Raw genomic sequence first — 24,841 nt, forward strand, 5'->3', positions numbered from 1 at the left:
AGTGACACATATACCAGTTCAACATTCAACATTTCGACAGATACCAGTATTGAATAAGAGTACGGAGAGGTATTCTGCATACATGCGACGACGACAGAGAAGGGAAAAAAAAAACAGAAAACCTCGTTTATCAAGGAACCAAATCTTGAAGCAGACTCCAGGTCGTACACAATCCGTGTCTGTCTCTCGAGGTTCCTTCTCGGGGTTCTCTCTCGGGGTTGAAAAAGAGAGCCCCGCGTTCAAACACTGGCAAGAAAGCAGGAAATTGGCGAAAACGCAAGAAGGAAGATAAAAAAGAACAGTTCTCCCGTGTGTCGCTCCGGGGACCCCAAAAGAACAAAGCTATAGACAAGACGTGCTTCTTTCCACCACACCGTGCGCGCGTAAACTCTCCACCTCTCCTCCTCCTCCTCCTCCTCTCTCTACGTCGACGGGAGAGAACAGCTCTCCTTCTCCTGCTCCTTTCCATCCTTAGCAGGCACAGCTGTCCTTAGGGCCACCCTCTGAAGCGCTTCCCAGGTTGACCCTCTGCTCGTCCCCTGCGCGGGCGGAGGCACCGGCGGCACTGCCGGGTGTGCGGGCGCTCTTGAGCGACGTCTCGGGGATGGCGTTGGCGATGGCGGTAAAGACCTCGGAGACGTTGTGGCCGGTCTTGGCACTCGTCTCGAAGAAGAGGAGGCTCTCCTCCTCGGCGTAGGCCCTGGCCTCCTCGGTCGACACCTTGCGGGCGTCACCCGACCCTTCCGCCGCGTCGTCGCCGCCACCACCACCCTCGGCATCGTCGTCGGCATCGTCGTTGCTGCCGCCGGCGGCGCCGCCCGTCGAGTCGCTCGTGAGATCCAGCTTGTTTCCGACCAGGGCGATGACGATACCCGGGGATGCTTGCCTCTGGAGCTCAGCCACCCAGTGCTTAGCCTTGATAAGGGACGTCGGCTTGGTCAGGTCGTACGCCACCAGGGCGGCCTGCGCGTTGCGGTAGTACATGGGTGCCAGGGATGCGAAGCGTTCCTGGCCGGCCGTGTCCCAGATCTCAAACTTGATTGTGCGCGAGGGAAGGTTGCATTTTTGTGTCAGGAAGGCGGCTGTTTGTCATGTTAGCCTTCCTCCTCCTCCATCTTCTTCTTCCTCCTCCCCAACTCTCAATTTCCTCTCTCGCTAGATCCTGGTTGCTTTGCGCGTGGAATGGATAGCGACGTACCGCCAATAGTGGGCTCCTTGTTCTCCTGGAAGTCGTTGTTGACGAACCGCAGGACCAGCGACGACTATATTCGACCCATCATGTCAGCCAATATCCAAGCAAGCAACGGCCGATAGTAAAAATGGGAAAGGAACCGCTCCTCATACCTTTCCCACAGCAGCCTCTCCGAGCAGGACAAGCTTAACGCTGCTGCTGGGCTTCGGGGCGTTGGCAGAATCAGCCATGACGGCGGGCGGGGTTCGGGGACGGCGGAATTTATGACGATGGGCCTTTTCTTGCCAGAGGAGATCTTTCTGGGTGAGAGACAGGGGTGATTATTGCTTATCGGAGAGGTGAGAGGGTACGACTTGGTAGTATTATTGGGGTTAGAAGTTGTATTGGGATGTGGTGGTTGGGTGGATGCTCTATGATGTGACAGCAGCCATCGTCCGAGTCAGCAGCCAGCCAAGCCACAAGCACCGCCACCTTTTTTTTTTCCGGGTACAGGCACCAGAAATTGAGCCGCATTTGGGCGGTGAGTGCTTAGATGTGGCGCAGCTGTCAGAATCATCAGTTGGGGCGAGTTCTATTGTGGCGTTTTTCTTCTAGTCTTCGGCGAAAAGTTATACCCGAGCCGGGCTTTTCTCCCCGCCAAAATTCAATACGGCAGAAAAAAAAAAATTTAGAAAAAAAAAAAAAATATGCGACTAAGTCGTAGATCATGAACAAAAATCTGGTGTGATTATTACTGTCAACACCAACTACAACCACCCCAATCACAGCAACTGCAGGATAGGACACCAGTTGAACTCCTGAATAAAAAGGCAGAGAGAGAGGGAGAGAGAGAGAGGAAAACAACCATGGCTCCCGCCGACTCTAAGCCTTCTAAGCGGAAGCTCCTCGACAGTGACAGTGATTCCGAGTCGGACAATGGAGGGGCTCCCGTGGCAACAGACTCTTCCTTCAAGGTGAACGAAGAGTACGCCAAGAGGTTCGAGCACAACAAAAAGCGAGAGGAGAGGCAACGACGTGAGTTCAATATCTACCTATTGAACGAGTGTTGGAGAGAGAGAGAACCCGGACTGACAGACATGAATGCACCAGTGGAGGAAAAGTACAAGAATGATCCCCGCAAGGTTGATAACGACGACGATGACGAGTCGTCTTCCGAGGACGAGACCGAGGACGAGGATGGCTTCCTAGCCACCGAGGACTTAGACGCCCAGATCTCGGCCACGCTGCAGGCCATCCGCACAAAGGACCCCCGTGTGTACGACAAGGACGTGGCCTTTTATAAACAAGAAGAGGCAGACGCCGCCGCCGCCGCCGCCGCCAGGGATGCCAAGAAGAAGAAGGAGAAGCCCGTGTATCTGAAGGACTACCACCGCGAGAGGTTCCTGCGGGGAGACATCGGGGCGTCGGACGACGAGGGCGACAACGCGCCCCCCCCTCCGCAGACGTTTGCGCAGGAGCAGGACGCGCTGCAAAAGTCCATCGTCAACGAGATGCACGCCGCCAAGGCTGACTCTGACGACAGCGGCTCGGACTCGGACGACAACTTCATGAAGCGCAAGGTGAAGCCCGCCGCCGACGCTGCCGACGTCGCGGAGGCGGTCGAGGGCGTGCACCCTTCGCGCGCGGCGGCCGTCAGCAAGCCGTCCAAGGAGCGCAAGAAGGTCAAGCTGTCGGAGGCGGACATTGAGAATGCGGACCGCGACCCGGAGACGTTCCTGTCCAACTTCCTGAGCGCTCGCGCCTGGGTGCCGGACGAGGGCACGTCGGCGCAGTGGGAGGCCTTCGAGTCGGACGACGGCGAGTCGGACAGCAACGACCGGCGCGAGACATTTGAGCAGGCGTATAACTTGCGCTTCGAGGACCCCGAGAAGAGCAACGAGGTCCTCAAGTCGTACGCGCGTGACTTCGCGGCGGCCAAGTCGGTCCGCCGCGAGGAGAAGTCGTCGAGGAAGCGTCGCCGCGACGCCGAGCGCGAGAAGAAGGAGGCCGAGAAGGCGCAGCGCCGCGAGGAGAAGGCCCGCCTGCGCAAGCTGAAGCTCGACGAGGCCCAGGAGAAGCTTGCCAAGGTCAAGCAGGCCGCCGGATCCGTGGGCACCAAGCTCACCGACGCCGAATGGCTGCAGTTCCTCGACGACGCCTGGGACGACGACGCCTGGGAGGACGAGATGAAGAAGCGTTTCGGAGACGAGTACTACGCCATCGAAGAGGGCGAGGATGCAGGGTCCGACGACGAAGATGAAGACGAGGACGCGTCCGGCGACGACGGCGACAACAACCAGAAGAAGAAGAAGAAGAAGAAGAAGAAGCACCCCAAGAAGCCCACGTGGGACGACGACATTGACATCAAAGACATCGTACCCGAATTCGACGAATCCGAAGTCGATCCTCAGCTCCTCGACCATGTCGAAGAAGAGGATGCCGAAGAGGAAGAGGAGGGCCGCCCCACCAAGAAGCGGAAGGCAGGGGACCACAAGCGCGCTCGCATGGAAGCCCAGAAGGAAGCCCGCCGGGAGCGGGCCAAGCTCGAGGCCCTGGTAGACAGCAAGCTCGAGCTGAGCCACCACGACACCCTCACCTCATCCAGGTCGGGCGGCTTCCGGTACCGCGAGACGGAGCCCGAGTCCTTCGGCATGACGGCGCGCGACATCCTCCTCGCCCCCTCGGACTCCCACCTGAACGACTACGCCGGTCTGAAGAAGCTCGCGCCCTTCCGCCCAGCAGAGAAGAGGCAGCGAGACGCCCAGAGGCTGAGCAAGAAGAAGCGTCTCAGGAAGTGGCGTCGTGAGGTCTTTGGCCGCGAGTACGAGCACTCGGGTCCAACTTACGGGTTCGAGAAGTTTGCCGAGCAGGAGGAGCAGGACCACCAGCATCAGCAGCAGCATGGCGATGGCAGGAGCCACGATAGGAGGAACCACAGCAGGAAGAAGGTCGACGGGGCTGGTGAGGATGAGGAGTCAAACATTGTCGGCGACGTCGGTGGTTCGCGGAAGAAGAGGAAGAGGTCAAAGAGCAAAAAGGAGACTGACGCTGTCTGAGGAGTAGTATTACTCACTACCTGCCATCAGTACCAAGGCTGGTACCACTGTTTGTTATCGTACATGTATATACCACGCAAAATGTGTAGATTCACAGCAGGAGATTTGCGAAGAGAAAAAGAAGAAGAAAGAGACGGGTTTTTTTAGAGCATCTTGATCCTCACGCTGCTCTCGAGGTGTTTGTTCCTTCATCTTGCTCACTATCCTTCGACTCTACCATCGCGGCCAATCCATTCATCCTTTCTCTAATTCCAAGTACGTGGGTGGCTACCGGCGGTTTTCTTCTTATTTTCGGGCATGTCCAAAGAATGGGTACAGAGAAGAGAAGGTTAAGAGAAGACAAGTACAATCCAATTGACTCAAAACACCAACACCAAATTTGGGAAAAGGAAAAACCTCATCTGTGTGCGTGTCCTTATGTCCTTGTGTTTCTAGCAATAAAATGGAAAAAAAATCTCAAGGCCCCAAGGTCCAATGACTAGGATGCTTCCCTCCCATGATACCCTCCAAGGAGAAGAGACGTTTATAGGAGAGACGGATGAACAGAAAAAGATGGTAGTATATATATATATATATATATGAGAGAGAGAGAGAGAGAGAGTGTGTGTGTGTGTGTGAGGGAGAGAGAGAGAGAGATAGAGACAGAGAGATGATGTGAGTGAGAGAGATTATAAAACGAGCTATAAACGGGGGTATTTGGGCAGACATATAAACCAGTATTAGAAAAGAGATGATGTCAAGTACATAAAAAGTACAACGAGAGGGTTTAGAGAAGGAGAGAAGGAGGATATGTGATGACACCTCCTTACTGCGCATGTCTCAAACCCCCCAGCGGATTCTGCCCGTGCATCCCGTTCCCAAAAATTCCACTGAAGGCGTCGGACTGCATATCCGATGTGACGAACCACGCATCCGCACTCATGCCATCTGCCTGCGTAGGCATGTGGGCATGCTGATGCTCCGCCATGGCAACCTGCTGCGGGTGGTGGTGCTGGTGGTGATGATGACCTGCCGCACTCCCGGGGGGACCGGGAGCAGGTGCATCGTGCCATCCCTGCGTCCCTCCAGCCCCTCCCAGGACGTGCTGGTGCTGATGGTCGTCCATGGCGGGGTACCCGCCAAACGAGGAGAGGGACTGGTCCAGCGAGCCCATCATGGCGGGATCGGGCTGCTGGTTCGGCATCCCCATGTGCTGCATCATGTCGGGCGGGAAGAAGGGGCTAGGCTGGGGTTGCTGTTGCTGCTGGTGCTGCTGGTGCTGCTGGTGCTGCTGGTGCTGCTGGTGCTGCTGGGGTTGCGGTTGCGGTGGCGGTGGCGGCGCATTCGGTGGTCCGAATTGGTGAACCGGGCTGATGGGCATAGAGTACGTCACCGTCGCAGGCTGCTGCTGAGTATGCGTTGTCGTGAAGGGATGGTGGAACGGCGAGGGCGTGCCGACTAATGGTACGGATGGACGGCGAGACGGCTGCTGGACCTGCGCAGTCGTCGGGTTGATGTGGGCGGATGCGGGCTCCGGGCCTGGGGTTGTGCTCTGCTGCGCCGTGTCGAGGGAAGGAGGCTTGTTCTTCTTCGGCATCGTCGACTTGGGGACTGTCTTCTCCGCCGGGCAGCCGGACGCAGCCGTCATCTTCTTGCTGGTCGCCTTTCGTTTGGCCGCGGGTGGCTGCTGCTGTGACGAGTTCTGGCCTTGCCGTTTGTCGGAGCTATTGGGGGACGATAACATGCTGAAGAACTCCCCGACGGAGTGTAGCTCGGGCTTCTGCTCGAGGACGCCATCGGCACCCTTCTCCCGCTTCTTTTGGACGGCCGGATCCATGAAATCGGCGTCGGACACACCATGCGGGTAGCGACTGAACCAATCGCCGTATTGCAGAATGGGCAGCGTCGCCTCGGAGTCGTCGGGCGGGAGCCCTGAGCGGCTGCGGTCCAGGGCCCGGCGGTACTGGGATCGGACGTCCTCCTCCATCCAGTGGAACATGCCCCAAAAGGTCATCATCTTGCGGACGAACCGGACGTTGGTGGCCGCGTTGGCCTCGGCCGCAGCCTTGCTAGACGCATGGCCAGACAGGATGCTGCGGATGTGCATCGACGTCGACGAGAAGGCGCAGTACCCCGCCACGGGGGCCGAGATGACGACGCGGAACTCCTCGGCGTCCCGGAGGATGTCGGAGATCCTACCGGCAGCCTCAAAGGCCTTGGTCCTGGCATTGGCGGTAAACACGTCGTCAGGCACGCCGCTGGTGGCGCTTATGGCGGTCCGGAACAGGAACAGCACGTTCTGCTGCAGCATCAGGTGCAGCAGGAGGAACTGGTTGGCCGTGTGGTGGATCTGGTGGAGGGAGATGTTGTCGGACGAATAGCTGAGCGCATCGGGCATTCCATGCAGGAGTGCTTCTGCCTGCCTAGCTAGGTTCGAGAAACCCGACGATTCGTCGTGCATGGGCTTCGTGTCCGACGTGATGCCGCCTCGGTTGACGTAGGCAGTGATGCGGCCCCAGAGGGCGACGGCCCGAATCATGAAGGCGCTGACGCCCATGTTCTCGGTGGCGTCGCCGGCCGCGTTGGCACCTTCGGGCGTGCTCGAAGGGACCGATCCGTCGAGCGTCTCGGTAACAGCTGGCATGTCGAGCAGGAAGTGCCTCTCCTTGACGGGTAGGGGGATCTCGATGACGTCCTCCAAGATGAACATGGGCCGCTCGGTGCCCGACGAGTTGAAGCGGTCCATGAGGAAGCACGACCACATGACGCGGCGACGGATCTCGCGGTCGACAAAGCTGAGCTTGCCTTGGCCCTTCCTGCGCATGGGGTCGTGGTCGAGGTCCTTGTGCAGCTGCAGCGCAAAGGCCATGCGGGTGGCCTGGCCGCCCAACGCCCAGCTGCGGCTCCCCTGGCAGGTGCCGAACTCGTGAAGGCCCAGGATGAGGAGGCAGGTGAGGATGGTGATGTTGGGCGACTCGTATCGGCGGGTGCAGATTTCTCGTGCGGGCGCGGCCCATTCCTCGCCGCGCAGACACTGCTTGGTCGCGGAGGAGTTGAGCTGGGGATTGGCCGAGAAGCGTGCGGCAACGGCACAGACGGAGAGGACGAGGACGGGCGGCAACGCATTGTTCCTGTTTGGCATCGGATCAGCAATCGGCACCAGGGTTTCAAGATGCGGGTTAGACGACCTACTTCAGCTTGCGCATATAGCTCGGCTTATGCAGCAAAGGATAGGCTTGGCCGTAGACGTGATCGAAGTAGACTTCGGCTAGGTGCTCCTGGGTGTCCCTGGGCGGGAGCGCGTCGCGGCCCTCCTGAAAGAGCTTGTTCTCGTCCGTCTCCTGGGCCTCGAGCGCATTGTCGTCCTCGGGTCCGGGCTCGGGGGACGCGTCGGCCCAGGCCTCGAAGCCGGTGCCAAAGGCATCGTCGGCACCGCGCTTCCTGGACAGGGGCTTGCTGGAGCCGAGAGTACCGGGCATGGCGGGTTTGACGACGGCCCTGGTAACGGATGAGATGGAACCCTGATCTGACTTGGGGATCACCTTGATGACGCGCTCCTCCATGCGCTTGAGGCGCTTGTCGAGCATGGCCATGTAGTCCGTGCGGGGCGCGGCCTTGCGCGTGGTGACCTTGTAGACGCAGGGGGTGCGCGACCGCAGGCAGTGCTTGCAGGCCGGCTTCTCGCCAGAGCAGCGGATCTTCTTGCGGCGACAGGCGATGCAGGCCAGCGGGAGGCGTTTCCGGTCCTTACCGGCCTTGGTCTTGAGCTCGCTCCAGGGAGGAGGCGCGTCGGACTTGTTTGGGTCCTTGCTAGCCTTGGCGCCCAGGTCCGTTCCGTCGGCCGAGTCTTCGAGTGCGTCAGCGACGAGGGACGGCCTGCGTTCGGGCTGGGTGTCGGCGATAGAGGCGGCAATGCTGGGTTTTCGCGAGAACTGTCCGCCACTGCCGCCGTCGAGGTTGGATTTGGAGACGGGGGGATTCGGATGGGGCTCGTTATGCGGCTGGGGCGGCGTGAGCATGGGCTGCTGCGGTTGCTGAGAGGACTGGCTGGAGGAGATGGCGTCGGCGGCGACGTAGGGAACATGGCCAGGCTGATGCTGCTGCTGCTGCTGCTGCTGTGGCGGTTGATGATGATGATGCTGGTGGTGGTGATGGAGGGTGGCGGACTGTTGACTGGGGAGCGACATTATCGGACCCGGATCGTGCAATCCGTCAAAGGCGTACGGGAAAGGACCAAAGTCGGAGGCATCCATGACGGACGGCTGATGAGCATGGAGGTCGACGGATAGATCGGCGGCGGCGGGAACATGGTATGACGATTGCTGCTGTCCATGTTGGAGCTGGTGGGCATGCGGCAGAGGCTGACCGCCGTACATGGCTGCACTGCCTCTCCACGACGTCGGGGCGAGCGGCGCCAATGGGAGGAGAAGGTGGTGGTCTTGGCGATGATGATGATGATGATGACGATGTCTGGGTTTGCGAAGAGGCGCCGCTCGACTACTGAGACACTTGCGGGGGTGTATGCCGCGACGATGTCACTGCTGCTTCTTCCCGGCGAGAGAGGAACGAGATGTTGACGGGCGCGAATTTCCAATCTCTTCTCTGCATGTCTCGTCAGCCAGACAGAGGAGGACTGGGAAAGCGACAGTAGACGAGGACGATTCTGCAGCGGGATCGAAGTGGTGGAAGTAGTAGTGGTGGTGGTGTGTGTGTGGGGGGGGGGGGGNGGGGGGGAGAGAGAGAGAGAGAGAGAGAGAGAGAGAGAGGACGCGGGCGGGCAAAAAAAAAAAACCACACAAAAAGCACAGAGATTAGGATTAGGAGAGGGAAAGGTAGAAAGACAGAGAAAGAGAATGTAAGTCAGAGATGCCCGAACGAGACGTCTTCAATAAATGGAGAGAGGAAAAGGACACTGGAGCCAAGCACGGCAAGAAGAAATTGTGTGCAAGGCGTACAGAGAGGCTCGTGGCGAACAGAACAGAGGAGAGAAGAATGGTGGAGGACAAGGAAGCGTTTGAAACCGTCGACGAGGTGTGGAGAAGCAGCGGGAACCCTGAAAGGTTTAGGAGCCTTAGGAGGTTAGGCGGTTTAGGGGAGCGTCTAGGCGTGTTTTAGGAGTGCTATTATTACTCACTTAGGAGGACGGTACCCGCACATATAGGTACCAGAACTACTGCGTACTAATTGCGGTAGGCAGCTATCTAGTGCTGATACTAGTGCTGCTAGTGCACTGTGATCTGTACTGCTACTGGCATGGACGCAGCATTACTGCCAGTAGTATACGGATTAGAGGGCGTGAGGTACGAGCACAGGCAGTATCCGTGGTCGCTATCTGGTACCGTATGCACCATCACTATTTCCACTACCGTTATTACTCGTGGGTGTTATCGAGCCAGTACCGTGCATGGTGCTTGTATCTCAAGAGTACGGAGTAGCATCGGTATTGCAGTGTTATTTCTACCAAGGAATACGCATGTAAGTAGTCATAAGAAGAAAAAACGGACTAATAGGTATCTACCCCTTAGGTTCCACGAGCATATAATAATCCTAGCAGTGCGGAGTATTACTAGTAACATCTCGTACATGTAGAGTCTAGGTCCTACAGGTCATCAATACAGTATTAATAAATACAGATAGAGATGGATACAGACTCGCAGGCTCCATCCATCGCCCCTTCCTTGGGGGGTCCCACAGACGCTCCTGCCCAGAAAACGTGTTTGGCACCCATGATGACTAACATTCTGCCTCTTTCCTCTTCCTCTTCCTTCTCATGCCTCATGCCTCATGCCTCACGCTCTCCATCTCTGCTCTCCCTCTGCAGATTACATGAACATCTGCCTCTCTCTCTCTCTCTCTCTCACTCTCACTGATGCTCTACCATCAACTTCGACATCTTCCTCATCCTCGTCTCTGCCTGCCGACGCTCCTCTCCCCATGCCGGTCCGTCATACGGATACGCAGCAGTAATGTAATAATATGGCAGCCTACCCACTACCAAACATTGTCCTCCTGCCCTGGTTCAACCTGCTCGACTGCCACGTCCTGATACCCACACGCCCCCTTCCCCCCGGTCCCTCTCTCTCTCAGCCTTTGGAGCGACGGGGCCTACTAGGAGAGGGGGCATTTGCTGCTAAGTGCCTAATTACGACGGTACGACGGTTTATGAGGTATGAATACGGAGCAGCACGTTCCCGCCTGACCGACGGCTCAAGACGGCCACCATGTGATATCCATCTACGACGCTCTCGTACGTCGTATTGCTGATGGCGAGCGGGTAGGGTCCGGCGAGACAGGTCTGTGTCACCGGAAGAGATGCTGTGCTCGTACGTCGTATGGCGCCCTACCAGTTACCCTCAACGATGCCGTGTGACGGCCGTCTCCTCTAATCTGTAGTCTGCAGTCTGCAGTCTGGCACTCTGTCCTACCCCTAACCACGCGCGGCCATCGGGCGAGCAGCCACTTGGATGCTTGCGTTGGGGTCTCTGTTTACCGTTGTTTACCGCTATCCTGTCAACTGCATAAGGTGATTGAAGCGGCAGGGGGTGGGGGTGGTGCCAGAAATTCCGAGACTGGGGTATGTCCTGTCTGTGGCCTGTGTCTGTCTGCCATCCCGGCCCATCCAACAACCCTCGAGGGCACGACAGGCACGCCATTGGGCCGACGGCGGGGACCACAGCAGAGAGCCCTTCTTGACCGGCAACGGTCCCACGCGTGCCTCGTGCCCAGACAGCCCCGGGCTAGTGCCCACGGGTCAACTACCGAAGCGTCCTGTTACAGTCACGCTGCCCGCATGCAGTCTTCCTCTTTGGGCCTTTTCGAGGGAGCAGACAACAGGGGAGAAGTATCGGACGATGATGATGGATCATGGCAAACCCCCCTTGGACGCGCAGACACACGAAGGAGAGAGAGAGAGAGAGAGAGAGAGGAGAGGTTCAGAGACGCCACACCAGACCAGGTACTGGTCCCCCTCCCCTCGCAGCACCGTTTGCTGCATCCACCCAAGGCAAGCGCCATCGATTCGATCCATGACCTCCCCCCCCCCCCCGATGTGGCCCCGTCAGTGACAGTGGCAGGGACAGGTGCGCGATCACACCGGACAGTACAGATTACATGCACGGCTTCTGCGGGCTATCTGACATGTTGACTACGATACCAGTACTGCAGTGCGTGGTGGTCGCAACGAATGTCTTGCCTTGGCACTTATAGCCAAGTAACGACACGATATTACATATTACCCTCTGTACGAGCATGGCCAAGAAGGGAACGGACAAAGGGGGGGGGGGGTAACGTTGAAAAGAGAGAGGATTTTTTTCCTTTTTTTTTTTTAAAAAAAAAGGGAAAAGAAAAATCACGTGTCTGGCAAACCTACATGCAGATTGTGGTTCCCGAAACACGTGCACAGGGACAGGGACGATGCAATATTGGCTTTTCGTCTTTGACTTGTCTCTTTGACCTTTGTCTTGACCATTGTGACGGTCCGGTCGCGTTCCCACACACTCTCTGTCGATTCTTTTCATTCCTCCGACAGCTCTGTGCGTCTTTGATCTTGTCTCTTCATCATGCCGCGTCTCTGTCTCTGTCTCTCTCTCTCTCTCTCCGCGTGTGTGTGTGTGTGTGTGTGTGTGTGTGTGTGTGGTGAGAGGGAGAGAGTCTGTCATTTTCCCGTCAAAAGATCCCAATCTCCGTCAAAAGATCCCAGCAAGGCTACGGCGTGAAAGTGCCAATCTGTCGAGAAGCAATATTAGGCGGGAATAATCACCAGTCTAGTACAAGTGTATATTGTCATTGCTGCCCTCCCTGGCCCGTTCCCGACCGACGGTCCAGACGATGGACAAGGTATCATCACATCACGGACGATTCCGAACTCTCGTCGTCTAGGTTTCCCCAAGTTCCTCGCGAGGTTCCTTTGTCTGCCCTGGACTCCAGGCCTCTCTCTCTCTCTCTCTCCTCCCCGTTGCTCCGTACCCAAAGTTGATGGATGAGAGAAGAAATGGCCACCCCCCGGTTCAGATATAGCCGTGGTAATAAATAATAACACGAGGGTCCCTTTTTATTCTGTTTCCTTTTCTTTCTTTCTTTCTTTCTTTTTTTCTTTTTTTCTTTTTTCTTTTTTCTTTTTTCTTTTTTCTTTTTTCTTTTTTCTTTTTCTTCTCCGCGACTAACGATTTCTTTCTCTTCCCCCGTCTGTTTTATCTGTTGGTTTGTTTTTGCGTGTGTGTGTGTGTGTGTGTGTGTCTTTTTCTATTTTATGAATTTTTCTTCTTCATCTTCATCTTCTTTACTCCATTCTCCTGTGAGGTGAATCCTGCCACATCTTTCCGTGAAATGATACCATCGTACTCTCGCAATCATCAGAGTCTCGCGAATACCCCGTCCGGTAGCTGTACTCTCCACCAGGGAAGATTCATTTATCGGTCGATCAGACAGAGTAACGGAGATTTTCTTCTTCTCTCTCTTCTTCTCTCTTCTTCTTTCCCTTTTACTGCAAAACCCACAGACAAGTATTACTGAGTAGATAACTCTCGTCATAAATACTCTTGTTATACATGTAAATACTCCGTAATAATAATAATAATACTCCGTACAGATAAGTATTGTATTACTCCGTATAGTAGTAGTAGATGGACGACGATGGCTAGAATGTCTCAGTCATTTCAAGGATTTCATGCATTTCATTCCAACTTCCGAGGGTCAATCAAGACCTTCCCCCCCCCCCCCCCCCCCCTCCTCTCTCAAACGTGTGCCAGTCTGCCGGGCCCAACAGATTAAGGGAAAGAAAAGGATTAGAGATGTGGTTCCATCCAACCTTGCCAAGTGCCAGAGGTTGGTTCGTCTCGGAAGTCTGAAGTTCTGAGAGTGCGAGTGCCAGTGAGCTTGCCAGCTAATGGATGATGCCAGGGCCTGTATCGATGCTCCGTAATAACCGTAATACTCGTACCGGGACGTCACGAAGAATGCTAATTAGTAGCCGCCTGGTATTGATGTGATGGCTGCGAGTCGTAATCTGTAATCTGTACCGTCGTACGTGCTGCGATGCAAGTCGTAATAATACTCCGCGAGGCGGTGGACCCCTTAACCCTCAACCCTCAACCCTTAACCCTTTACTGAGTAACCTGCAGTAGTATTGATAGTATTAATAGTAATGATGATAATAACGATAACACTATTGGCACCGTCATCATTACTAGTAGCAGCAATGATGTCTTCACCGAACTCGTGAGACGGCGTAGTACACATGGCAAAACATGCAAGTCGATGATCAGAACACATCTTTCCTCTGCTCTTCTTGCGTTGTCGGATAGGTAGGGAGGGGGGGAGGGGAAGGCTTAGGAAGGGAAAGGGGGAACCTTTTTTTTCATTTCCAATTTTTCATGTTAACAAATTTTTTTTTCTATATACTCAGATAGGACGACGTGGAGAAAAAAAAAAGGAGACGATGGGGTGATTCGTATATACTTGTTGTGATTGTATGATGCATATATAATATTACAACGTACCGCTACGTATATAGTATGAATACGATGAAGAGTACAAGAGTAGTTGATACTTGTGACATGTCTAATAGCAATATTGATCATGATGATATAGCTTCGCAGCCCGACATATAGTACGGGGGTATCTCAGCAGGAATGAAATCAGAGAAGAAAAAGAGATGAAATGAGAAAAGATGCAAAATAAGATGAAAGAATGGATCACCAGGTAGGCAGACAATATAACGTCGGGTGAGACAACATCTATCCAGATGGAGAGAACAACAAACTCCAGGCTATGCTAACTCCCTATGCAAGAAGAGAAGAAGAAGAGAAGAAGAGAAGGGAAGAAAAGACGAACAAAAAAGACGAACAAAAACAAAAAAAACGACCCCTTATTGTCGGTCGATATATACCGGAATACCATACATGACGACCGACGCAGCATTGAGATATCTGAACCGACAGGCCGCACGAGCACGGACAACCGCCTCGGCCAGAGAAGGGGTCATGGCAGCACTCTCGTCCTCAGTCTCGCCGGCATCCAGCTGCATCTTGCCGCCGCCGCCGCCGCCGCCGCCGCCGCCGCTGCTGCTGCGGCTGCTATTGTTATTGTCATCGTTATTGCCGTCATCCTGACCGGCAAGACCCTTGGACTTTTCCCTGAACGTCCCACGCTCAAACAGTCCCCACTCCTCAAATGCCCGGCCGGCGAAGCGATCAATGTCCCGGTCCGTCACGTCCCACAGCGTCCCCACCACGGCCGGACACCCGGCCGTCATGTAGTTCCACACCGGTCCGTAGGGCTCGAACTCGCCCGCCGGGTTCAGCGCCGCCGAGCTGCAGCCCATGAGGAACGTCGCCGGGCGGCACCTGTCCAGCCGCCGTATCGTCTTGCCGCGGATGTACTGCGCCCCGCCGCCGTGGCCAAAGTAGAGGAGCACGTCCGACGACGACAGCGCCCTCTCGAATTCGGCCTCGGTCGGCACCCTGTTCACCAGCCTCGTCCACGAGTCCGGGAGCGACGACCTGAACGGCGGCTCAAAGTAGGACTGCGTGTTCTTCAGATCAGACGACGGGTTGAGCATGTACGTGCCTGCTTCGCGTGACACGTAGTGTCCGCCAGGGACGCGGTGTCCGCCGCCGCCGCCGCTCCCGGATGACGACGGCCTGGACTCGGTGATGAGTCGTCGTAGAGCAGCCAGGGAGGGGACGCGCGACACGGCCAGCCCGCCCATGCACGGCATCGACTCCCAGGGGAAGGCGTGCAGCGCCTTGTCCAGCACGAGGATCGTGTGAGCGCCCTCGGCCCGCCCTGCCTCACCCGCGACCGAGGCGGCCTGGTGGTAGCCCCGGAGGGCGTCGTACGTCTCCACCATCATGGCGTCGAAGTCGATCTCGTCGTAGGCGTTGCGCTCCCCGTGGAACTGCAGTATGTCCACGACGAAGTAGAGCAGGTCGTTGAGGGCCTCGTCAAAGTCGCCGTCCGCGTCGCCCGGGTCGCCCAGGCCGATGAACAGGTCGAGGATGCGCGGGTCCAGCGTCACCGCCGCCGCCGGCCTGCGACCCCTCTTCTTGTTCCCCGCGGCGCCGCCGCCGCCGCTGCGCGAGGGCAGGGTCCGCTCCAGCAGCTGGTGGAAGCTCTTCTGGAAGCGCGCCAGCAGGTCGGGCCGTCGCCGGTGCTGCGAGAAGATGCCCTTGAACCCGCCCAGCCACGTCGTCTCCACGGCGGCCAGGAGCTCCCTGAGCCTCTCGTCCAGCGCCTCGCGCTCGGCCCACCACGCGTTGCGGCTCGCCTTGGTCGTCAGGCTGCCGCCGCTGTGGCTGGTGCGGTTGGCGTTCTTGACAATGTCCAGCAGCTCCTCGCGCCCGTTGGGGAAGCTGAACACGTCCGAGTCGGCGTCGCGCGAGTTGGCCCTCTCCAGGGGCAGGCGCAGGATGAAAGGGCTCTGGCCGGCCTCGAACTTGGTGATGCACAGGTCGTGCTGGTCATCGCTGAGCGAGATGGACACGACGCTCCAGTTCTCGGGAACCAGCTCCACAAACTCGTCCTGGAAACGCGCCATGTCCGACGTCAGGCCTAGGCCGGCCATCTTCTCCGTCAGGGCAGAGGTGGCTGCGCCTGCGGCTTGCTGTTGGACGGCAGCATCGCTGCCACTTCCGTTCCCGCTCTTGCACGACTGGATCACCAGCTGTTCCCTCTTCCACGTCATGTTGCGCGCCACCTCGACAGCCACGGTGGTCGACTCGGTCTGGATGGCCGTCTTGATCTTGGGCGACGACGACGCCGCCGTGAGGGAGATGACGGTGTTCTGTAGGAGGTTGGAGATGCGGTGCATCACCGCGTTGTCACCGTTTGCCAGAGCTGAAGCCTGCGCATCGAGCAGGATTGCCTGGGCGTGGTTGAGAGCCTCAGCAAAGGCAGGCACTTCCTTGGCGGTGCCTGCCGCCGCCGCCGCACCAGGCCGTCCTCTTCGCGGAGCAGGCGGTGCAGACGGTGACCTGCCATCGTTCGTCGATGGCGCGCCCCGACCTGCCCTGTCCGTCGAGCTGCTCGGTAGGACGGCGGGGAACGAGATGGTCGAGTCGTGCATGACGGAAAAGACGGGGTCGTTGACCATCTGGTCGACGCTCGTGCCGAGGTAATGGAACGCGGTGATGAGCTGCTCCTGGCGCACATTCTCAAACAGCTTGGGCAGCGTCTGCACAGCTTTCAGAGCCGACGCCACGGACGTCCAGTCCCTCTGTTGAATGCCACTCATGGCCCTGGCCAGGAGCACAGAAGCCATGAGGGACGCCTGGTACACGTCATTGGGCACCGAAGCCAGCTCGGTCAGCACGGCGGCCACCTTCGGCTTGGCGGCAGGGGCACGTCTCGTAGTGCTGCGTGTCGTCGTCGTGGCAGCCGCCGCTCTGGTCGTCCTCGTCGTCCTCGTCGCCGTCGTTCTCTTGGCCGCCGTCTTCTTCCTCTTCCCGCCGGCTGCTTCCGCTGCTTGCGCCTGTCCGCGGCCCAAGAGCCTCGTCGTCTCTTCAGCTAGGGCAAAGAACTCGGCCGACTTGGCCTCGTCCTCGAGCTCACGGTAAATCTCTCCCAGGCGGATGGCCAGCTTGACGCGGGCCGCGCAGGGCTCCTTGGGCATGTTGAGCTCGACAAGGTTGGCCTTCTCAGCAGCCTGATCGATCATGTCGGCCCTAACGTAGATCGACGCCGCCCAAGCCGAGGCCTCGGCCTTGAGGAGACTGGAACCCGTGCTCTCGGCAATCTTAGCGGCTGTCTCGCAGTAGAACAGCGTCTCCTGGAACATGCCGATGTGGGCGTAGAGAGACGAGATGTGCATCAGGCTGTCGAACAGAGGCCTGGCCAGAGACCACAGGCGGGGCCCAAAGGCGATCTCAGGTCCACTGCGCGGTTGGGAGGATGCAAGCACGTTGCTTCTCAGACCCGCAGCACCGGCGTTGCCAGCAGTTTCGGGGGCAGCAGTGTTGACCTGCATCGAGGGCCCGTCGAACCTGCTCCAGTCCTGCGACAGCCACTTGACACTCGATCTGGCAGAGCGTAGTGCACCCTGCAGGTCTCCCGTGCGCATGAGGATCCTGGATTGCACCATGGAAGTATGAGAGAGCGAGAGCGTCGTCTGAGCCTTGGACCGGGCTGAGGCGGCGGCGCTGCTGACACTGCTTGCTTTAGTCAGGCATTCCATGGCCTCTCTCGTATCCTCGATACCAGCCAGGTACTCTGCCTGGGCGAGGTAGAAGTCGGCCATCGTAGCCGGGGCGGCCGCGCCCTCGCTCAGACGTATCATCTCCTTGACCTCGCCCAGCGACTTGGATGCCTCGGTGAACATGCCGACGTCCATATATTGTGACGCTAGCCTGCAGTGGTATGTTATGAGGTCGTCGCTGCTGGGGCCCGTGTAGGCCCTCGCCAGCTTGAGTGCGAGCTCCAGGATGGATACCTGCAGACGGGCCTCGCCCTTGAGGCCAGCGAGCCTGTCGCAGGCGAGCAGGTGGTCGAGCAGGGAGTCAGGCTCGTCGATCCTGACTAGGACGTCGCCCTCTGACTGGCACCTGTCCACCATGGTGGCCCAGGTAGACACGGCGTCCTGGATGGCGGGCGTGGGGAAGGGAGAGTCCATGTCGGCCAGCGCCCTGACCGAGGAGTGGTACGTCTGGAGGTGAGGGACGAATTGCGCCAGAGACGAGTCCTCAACCAGATCCTTCTTCTGCAGATACCGCAGCGACTGGTCGACCAGATTGGTAATCTCGCCAACGCCGTCCTTGCTGCCCAACTGCTGTGAGAGAAGCTTGAGCAGGACGCGCAGGCGGCGGACGGGGTAGCGGTCGGGTGTGTATATGCGTAGGAGAGCCGTCATGCTAGCGTCGTGAAGCTTGAGCGGCTTGTTGTCGGTCGAGGTATCCCCCACGCTGATCTGCAGCAGGTGCTCCAGCACGGCCGCACGTTCCACCTCCGGAAGGAAAAATGTCCAGTCGTTGAATGAGCCGTCAAGCTTGGCTATTGATCGCAGGGTGCGCGACAGAGTTGCCACCTTGTCATCGACGCCCCATGCAACACGCGGTGGTTGCGTCGCAAGCGCGGTGGCCACTCTCGCCAACACGCCATCCTCAACCATGTTGGTGCAGATAGAGCGCAGTGTCCTTGACGCATCTTCGGGGCGCCCAGACCCCTTACACAAGTCGGCGAAGAGCTCCAGCTTGATCGGCAGTTGGGCCTTTTCCTTATCTGCGGCACTGCGCTCCTTAACGGCGTCAATGGAGCGAGTCAAGGCTTGGAGTGCCTGCTTCTTGTTGGCCTTGCTCTGGTCGGGTCGCTTGCGCAGCTGAGAGAACGCCGTGAAGTAGAGTGCCGACATCTTGACGTGGTAGCTGCCGAGCTGCTCCATCTTGACGGACGAGGTGGCTGGATCATGGAGGTTGTTGAGGAGGAGCGTGCAGTCCTGGAGGACGTCGTCGACGCGCTGCCACTCCATGGAGCTGGAGCCAATCTCATTCTTGGCAACGGTCAGGGCGCCATCGAGAACCTGGCTGATGGAATGCATTATGGCCTGCCGCCGCTGGTCGAATTGCAGGATGCTCTTCGTGGAGGCCTCCTTGACGGGGGGTGTTCCAAGCCACCGGAGGAGGAAGCGGGGATATCGGAGGAGGAACTTCTTGAGGAGGTCTTTGAGGGTGGGGGAGATGGACGACTTGTCACCCCAGTTGTTCATCAGGAGTCCAGCGACAGAGCGTCGTGCAATCGAGAGGCTGTCGAGGAGCTCATTCACCTCGCTGGCCGTACCGCTCAGAGACGCGTTGAATCCCTCGGCGACTTCATCCAACAGCTCCTCGTCCGAGGTTCCAATATTGCTACGCTTCAGGGACGCAGCCAGGAGGCGTGCGGATACAGAACACGCGCGGACGGAGGTCACGTCTTCGGGGCCGCCGAAACCCTTGAGTGTGCTGTACCAACGGTAGGCATCGTCGTACCGGCGGGAGGAGTGGGCAGCCGAACCGAGAGCGTGATAGATGGTGGCGAGTGGTGATGAGAGGGAGGCGTCGGGCTCGTGCTTCTGGGCACGCACCATAGCCATTAGGTCGTCAAAGGCGGTTGAGATGGCGGTATAAGTCGAGTCGTCGGTCTGCGGCTGTCGTCGGATGAGGCACCGCACGCAGCGGGAGAAGGGTGACATGATGTCGTTGTCGATCTTTCCCTGGTGCCCTGCCAACTTCCACCATGTAAGCTGTGTCTTGAAGGCGAGGGCTTGGAGTTCGAATGCCACGACCGGTGACGGACTCAGCCTCGGTTCCATGGCCACATTGTCCTCGCTGCTAGAGACGCTGGGTGCTAAGGAGAGGAGGGTCTGCGATAACGAGGCCAGCTGACGCGCTGCCTTGGTCGCGTTGGCGTCGCCGCCGCCACCAGTCTTGGCAAACTTCCCCAGTATATTGGCGGGGGAGTATGAATTCGAGTCGCGGAGAAAGGGAACGATGGCTTCGATGTGGGCCGGTTTCTTCGAGGTGGCAATCAATTTGAGCGACTGGATCTGACAGGAGGCCACGACGGCGAGGCTGTTTTGCGAGACAAGACCACGGTAATCGAGGAGGTCGCACACGGTCAATGGGGCCCTAGAAGTAGCAGCGGCATCGGTGGATGCATCAGACGATTCCTCGGCCCCTCCTCCGTCCTCAAGCCTGCGCTTTAGAACCCTCAACTCCTTGAGGGCAAGCTCGTTGAGCCCGATGGCGACCAGCTTGGTAGCGAGCGTCGACATGCCATTCTCAACCTGAAAATCGGTCTGGTCCAGCTTTATGGCGCCCTTGATCGAGCGCAGGCACGCGAGCGCGAGGCGCGCACACTCTGCTGTAGCCAGGTATTTTGTCGACTGGTGGTTCGTCGGATCGGACGACGCGCCCTTCGACGCTAGGGAAGCGACGTTGGGAGACGTTGCCACCCTGTTGAGTGTCCGCGGTTGGAGCGGTGACATGGGTGTCGACGCGGATCTTTGCAACGTCCTCTTGCTGGCTGTGGTGGGGGGGGGAGGGACCTCTTCCTGCTGCTGCTGCTGCTGCTGCTTCTTGGACGGCGTGGTTGGTGGCGGCGGCGCCGTGAGCTTAGCTGCCTCTGTGAGGGACTTGATCGTGACATTGATGATGTGTGTCGCGAGGGCTGCTCGGTCTCGTGTGCTCAATGACTCGGTCAACCCGCCACAGGCTGCTGCCTTCGACGTCTTTATCTTAGTCGTCTCGTTCTGTTTCGTGGGGGCGCGCGTCGTCGTCTTCGCGTTCGTCTCGGGGAGCAGGAGCTTCCTGAGGGTGACAACGGTGGTTGAGCTGCAAGTGGATGGTGAGGCGGCGGCTGCCTTGACGGCATCTACCTGGCTTTGTAACGAAGTCATGTCGCGACGAGGGGGGTTGGCCATATTATCGTGTGTGTAGGTATCGCCACCACATCGGCATTCCTTCCCTTGCCGGAGAGAAAGGCGGGTGGTTGTGTATATGCAAGGGAGAGTGGCTATCGTAAAGGAGAGAGGTAAAGATCCAAAATGCAGTTTGAGAAGAAACGACAAGAAATTGCTAATGATCCGGCCGTTTCATGTGTCTGATGTCGACATCCTCCATATAATAGTCAACAAAAGTCGTTGTACGCGCTGTGGATATTGAGGATGCTCAAGTTTGCGGCCGACATCTATTTACGGGTAAACATCGGGAGTTGCCAAGGGCAACGAGCTGTCAGGATAGGCCTCTTGGTAGGCCTGTAGGGTTTACAAAGGGCGATTGGTGTATTTGAAATCTAAAGGTGATGAGTATTATAGAATACACAAGGTGCTACCAGTACTGGAATATGCTCTTGTTTTTGCATGAGGAATGTTTCTCAAAGCGTTCGAAAGTGATGCTGACGTGGAACCTTGCTATTTCTGATTGCGTTGGCGAGAGTCTTCAACCCTATACCCTCAATGCTGTGCTTCCAGTGGGCGATAACACGATGACTCGTAGACGCAGATACAGTGGCTTCTCTGCTTACATATACGTCCTGGTTCGATATGTGTGTGTCTAATCTGTAGTTTCTTGTTACTCAAAAGGAAAGGAAATCAATCTATGAGGCTATCTACAGTTATGTGTGGTAGCAACCCCCTGGTTGCTTAGTCATGCAATTGGGGTGCTACAAATGACATTCAAGTTGCCGAACTCTACTAGATATTCTTCACCTTGTTTTTTCTTCAACCGGAGAGGTAGGCGATGTCTAGTATTTATATTGAATGTAACTCATGACTAAATAATACTTATTTCACCGTCACTCCGTAGAGTCCTATTTATTGCATTAGTAATGCTCCGCCTGCATATTCGACACAGAAATGCTCATTGCTTACCAAGTCCTCTCTTCATCTCACCCAACAACTATCCAGTCTACAATCTTGGAGAAGTCGATAATACTGTCCTGCACAAAACTATTAGCGCGGACGGCGACACCAATACCACAATAGCCGTCCCCCCAAAGGATGGTCGACGGAGGACCGATGCCAACTTTCTGATGCTGTTCTTGCGTGTCAGATGCGCCCCTCCGGGCCCACAGCGACGTGTGAGTCCGGACCCACAGGGCTGATCGATATGCGATCTAGATGAATAGTAGTCTATCTGTACACGCAGGTACATGCATATTCGTAGAGGCGTAGAAGCAGCTGACAATTGTCGTGAGTTTTATTCCTACGCGCCTCTGCTACGCATGGCAAGTGCTTACAAATGCCGGGAGGGAAATAGTGACTAGGAATGCGTTTCGAGCCGTTGACTCATCCGGAAGAAGGCTTTCCCGTCGCCCGTCACCGTGCCAACACGGAAGCGTGTCATGTGACTGGATGAGACACTCAGAGAAGAGGGGTAGGTTGCCGTTGGGTATCTGTATAACATGCAAAGTCGGATGATGCAGAAGGATGATTCTTTCCCCCTGATCTAGCCATCATTTCCTCTTCCTCACCCATCTGTCATTAGATGGTCCTTCCTTCCCACGGACGCTAAGTGCTGTGAATCAAAGGATCCCCTTCATATACTGGGGCCATGGAGGAACTACGGCAGAAGCTTCTTGAGGCTGAGAACCGCGCCAGGGAGGCCCAACAAGATCGGGATCGTGAACGTCAACGCGCGGAGGATTCACAGAAACGCGCGGAGGATGCACAGAAACGCGCGGAGGATGCACAGAAACGCGCGGAGGATGCACAGAAACACGCGGAGGATGCACAGAAACACGCGGAGGATGCACAGAAACGTGCCAACGAACTAGAGGAATACTCACGACAAACTACTTTCGACGAATACATTGCCCTTTGCCACACTCTCCTCTTCTCCTCCCTCCGAGTTCAACAGGATCCAAAATTTACAACCAAAGGTTCCATCACGAACCCAAAGGATAAGCTGTGTCCGACGAGTCTACAGGTCTGGCCAGGATTTCTTGAGCAGCAGATGGACGTTTTTAATACCCTTTACGAATGCTCCCCCCTCGATGCTCGAGTCTATGACAGCCACCCTGTCTTGATCAGTCAGAGTAGGCGGGTGGCAAGACAACCGATCGGCAGCGAGAAGACGCTGGAATATTTTATGCACAATTGTATCGAGGATCCGACCAGAGACTTGGTTGAGCAACTCCAGAAAATTGAAGCAGTACGCGGTGCATTCGAAATCGGGGACGGGATCGTATTCGAGAACCACCCCCACGCTATTAGCGAGGTGGCCGAAGAAGTCGCTGAACGGCCGACATCAACGCCGCCGCAAACGCCAGATCAGACGAGGGACCTCAATCAATTGCGACCCGACCAGATTTGTGTCTATCGGTCTAGCAACGGGGAGCGAAAGATGGTGTATGTCACCGAGTACAAGGCGCCCCATAAACTCACGGTATCGAGTCTTCGCGCTGGTCTGCGGCCGATGAATATCTACGACGAGGTGGTGAACAGAGCGATGATACCGCCCAGTGAAGACACGGATGCACGCTTCGTATACAATGCCGAGCGGCTAGCAGCGTCCGCCCTCACGCAGACGTATCACTACATGATCGAAGGTGGTCTTGAATACGGTTTGATGACGACCGGCGAGGCAACTGTGTTCCTGAAAGTGGACTGGGCCGAGCCCGGTACACTGTACTATCATCTGGCGGAGCCCGGGCCCGAAGTATCGGCTCACCCAGAGCATGTGCAGTCTAGCTCTGCCGTTGGGCAGCACCTCGCTTTTACCCTCATGGCGCTTGGAAAACCTGGGGCACAGATGAACCATAGCCAAGATGAGCGAGATCGGGTGGCGGACGGCTTGCAACGCTGGGCGGTGGACTTTTATGTCCTGTTACGATCGATACCAGAGAGCGAACGAGCGAAGTCGGAAAGCGACCGTAGCTGGGCGCCGACGACGTACGAGAGCTTTGACCGGTCTCCAGCGGTGCGCAAGAGAAGGAGACGCCGGAGCAGCATAGGCGATTCGGGCAGGCGGCCCGCCGGTAGACGGGATGAGCCGTCTTCAGGTGACGAAGCGGCACCTCCCCCACCCAGCACTCCCAGTCCGCTATCCCGGCGAAACGAGGATCGGCAGAAGGAAACACGACGAAGCGAACGAGCCCTGACTAGTCGGCCTCGTAAGGCGGCTGAGGAGGAACAATACCCGACCCGTCAGCCTCAGGAGGTGGTCGAGAAGGACAGCGAACGGCAGTACTGCACCCAAAAATGCCTTCTCGGCCTGGTACAAGGATCCGAACTTGACCCGAACTGTCCGAATCTGCGAAGACATACTCAGGGCCGAAGTGGAGGTTGGAGCCATCATCTCATCGGTCACGCGACATGGCTCCAGCTGCTCACCCAACAGCTGCGGCGGACGCTAGACGCAGGCGTGGTGAAGCTCGACATAAACGGCGCCCGAGGTGTACTGTTCAAGGTGACGCTCCTAGACTACGGCTATACAGTCGTATGCAAGGGGACAGTGAGAGCCTTCATCAGAGACCTCGAGCACGAAGCAGCCATGTACAGGCGTCTAGAGAGATTGCAGGGTACACATGTGCCCGTCTTTCTGGGAGCTATTGATCTCCGTCCACTCAAGAGGACGTACTACTACGATCATCGGGTTTATGTGGTGCACATGAGCTTCATGTCTTGGGGAGGTGAGCAGATAGACAAGGGAAAGCTGGCGGGTAGTGGGGCTATGGTGATAGGTTCCAAGGCAGTCGCATCGCTGCGAGCCATACATGCTGAGGGGGTGGTTCACAATGACGTTAGGCTTGCCAATATGCTGGTCAACCCGGAGACGGGTACTGTCATGATGATTGACTTTGAGCGTTCGTTATGGCGGCGTCAACGTTATGAACCTGCGCGGACGGCGGCCTGCAAGAGGGCAGAAGCACTGTCGATGGAGGGTGAGGCTGGACGCAAACGACAAAGAACAGAATACGGTAGAGCCAGGTGGGACCTACACAGCGTCCAGGTCTTGTTTGGTAGCAGCGTGGTCGAGTGAGGACATGTTGAGCTGCCATCATCGGGCTAGCCGCCAGGTTCATGATTGTAGACGCTTTCGAAAGAAGGTATTGTGAGAAGGGAGGCGGTTCGAACGGATGACACATTCAAGATGGCAGAGGACCAGGGCGTGGGGGAAGATGGCCAAGTGATTTGGATCCATGGCGTTTGGAAATGGCGGCAACTGAT

General features: G+C 57.0%; 5 protein-coding genes across 5 annotated transcripts; 2 read left to right on the top strand and 3 right to left on the bottom strand.

Moving 5' to 3' along the window:
- Positions 1-471: 471 nt before the first annotated feature.
- GMORB2_6662 (Ras-related protein Rab-5C) lies at positions 472-1,422 on the bottom strand (the record flags this gene model as incomplete). The annotated part of the gene is made up of 3 exons (XM_035468632.1): positions 472-1,082; positions 1,199-1,262; positions 1,345-1,422. 3 exons carry the CDS (start codon positions 1,420-1,422, stop codon positions 472-474), a joined length of 753 nt encoding a protein of 250 aa, XP_035321766.1.
- A 615-nt stretch (positions 1,423-2,037) lies between these two features.
- On the top strand, positions 2,038-4,227 carry GMORB2_6663 (protein KRI1; the record flags this gene model as incomplete). Its single annotated transcript, XM_035468633.1, has 2 exons — positions 2,038-2,206; positions 2,267-4,227. The coding sequence occupies 2 exons, from the start codon at positions 2,038-2,040 to the stop codon at positions 4,225-4,227; spliced, it is 2,130 nt and encodes a 709-aa protein (XP_035321767.1).
- An 805-nt stretch (positions 4,228-5,032) lies between these two features.
- GMORB2_6664 (Fungal trans) lies at positions 5,033-8,225 on the bottom strand (the record flags this gene model as incomplete). Its single annotated transcript, XM_035468634.1, has 2 exons — positions 5,033-7,337; positions 7,399-8,225. The coding sequence occupies 2 exons, from the start codon at positions 8,223-8,225 to the stop codon at positions 5,033-5,035; spliced, it is 3,132 nt and encodes a 1,043-aa protein (XP_035321768.1).
- A 5,846-nt stretch (positions 8,226-14,071) lies between these two features.
- On the bottom strand, positions 14,072-20,593 carry GMORB2_6665 (separase; the record flags this gene model as incomplete). Its single annotated transcript, XM_035468635.1, has 1 exon — positions 14,072-20,593. One exon carries the CDS (start codon positions 20,591-20,593, stop codon positions 14,072-14,074), a length of 6,522 nt encoding a protein of 2,173 aa, XP_035321769.1.
- A 1,630-nt stretch (positions 20,594-22,223) lies between these two features.
- On the top strand, positions 22,224-24,653 carry GMORB2_6666 (Conserved hypothetical, protein; the record flags this gene model as incomplete). Its single annotated transcript, XM_035468636.1, has 1 exon — positions 22,224-24,653. One exon carries the CDS (start codon positions 22,224-22,226, stop codon positions 24,651-24,653), a length of 2,430 nt encoding a protein of 809 aa, XP_035321770.1.
- Between the last annotated feature and the right edge of the window lie 188 nt (positions 24,654-24,841).

This window comes from Geosmithia morbida (genome assembly GCF_012550715.1).
Source record: "Geosmithia morbida isolate 1262 chromosome Unknown scaffold_6, whole genome shotgun sequence".
Classification (NCBI taxonomy): Eukaryota; Fungi; Ascomycota; class Sordariomycetes; order Hypocreales; family Bionectriaceae; genus Geosmithia; species Geosmithia morbida.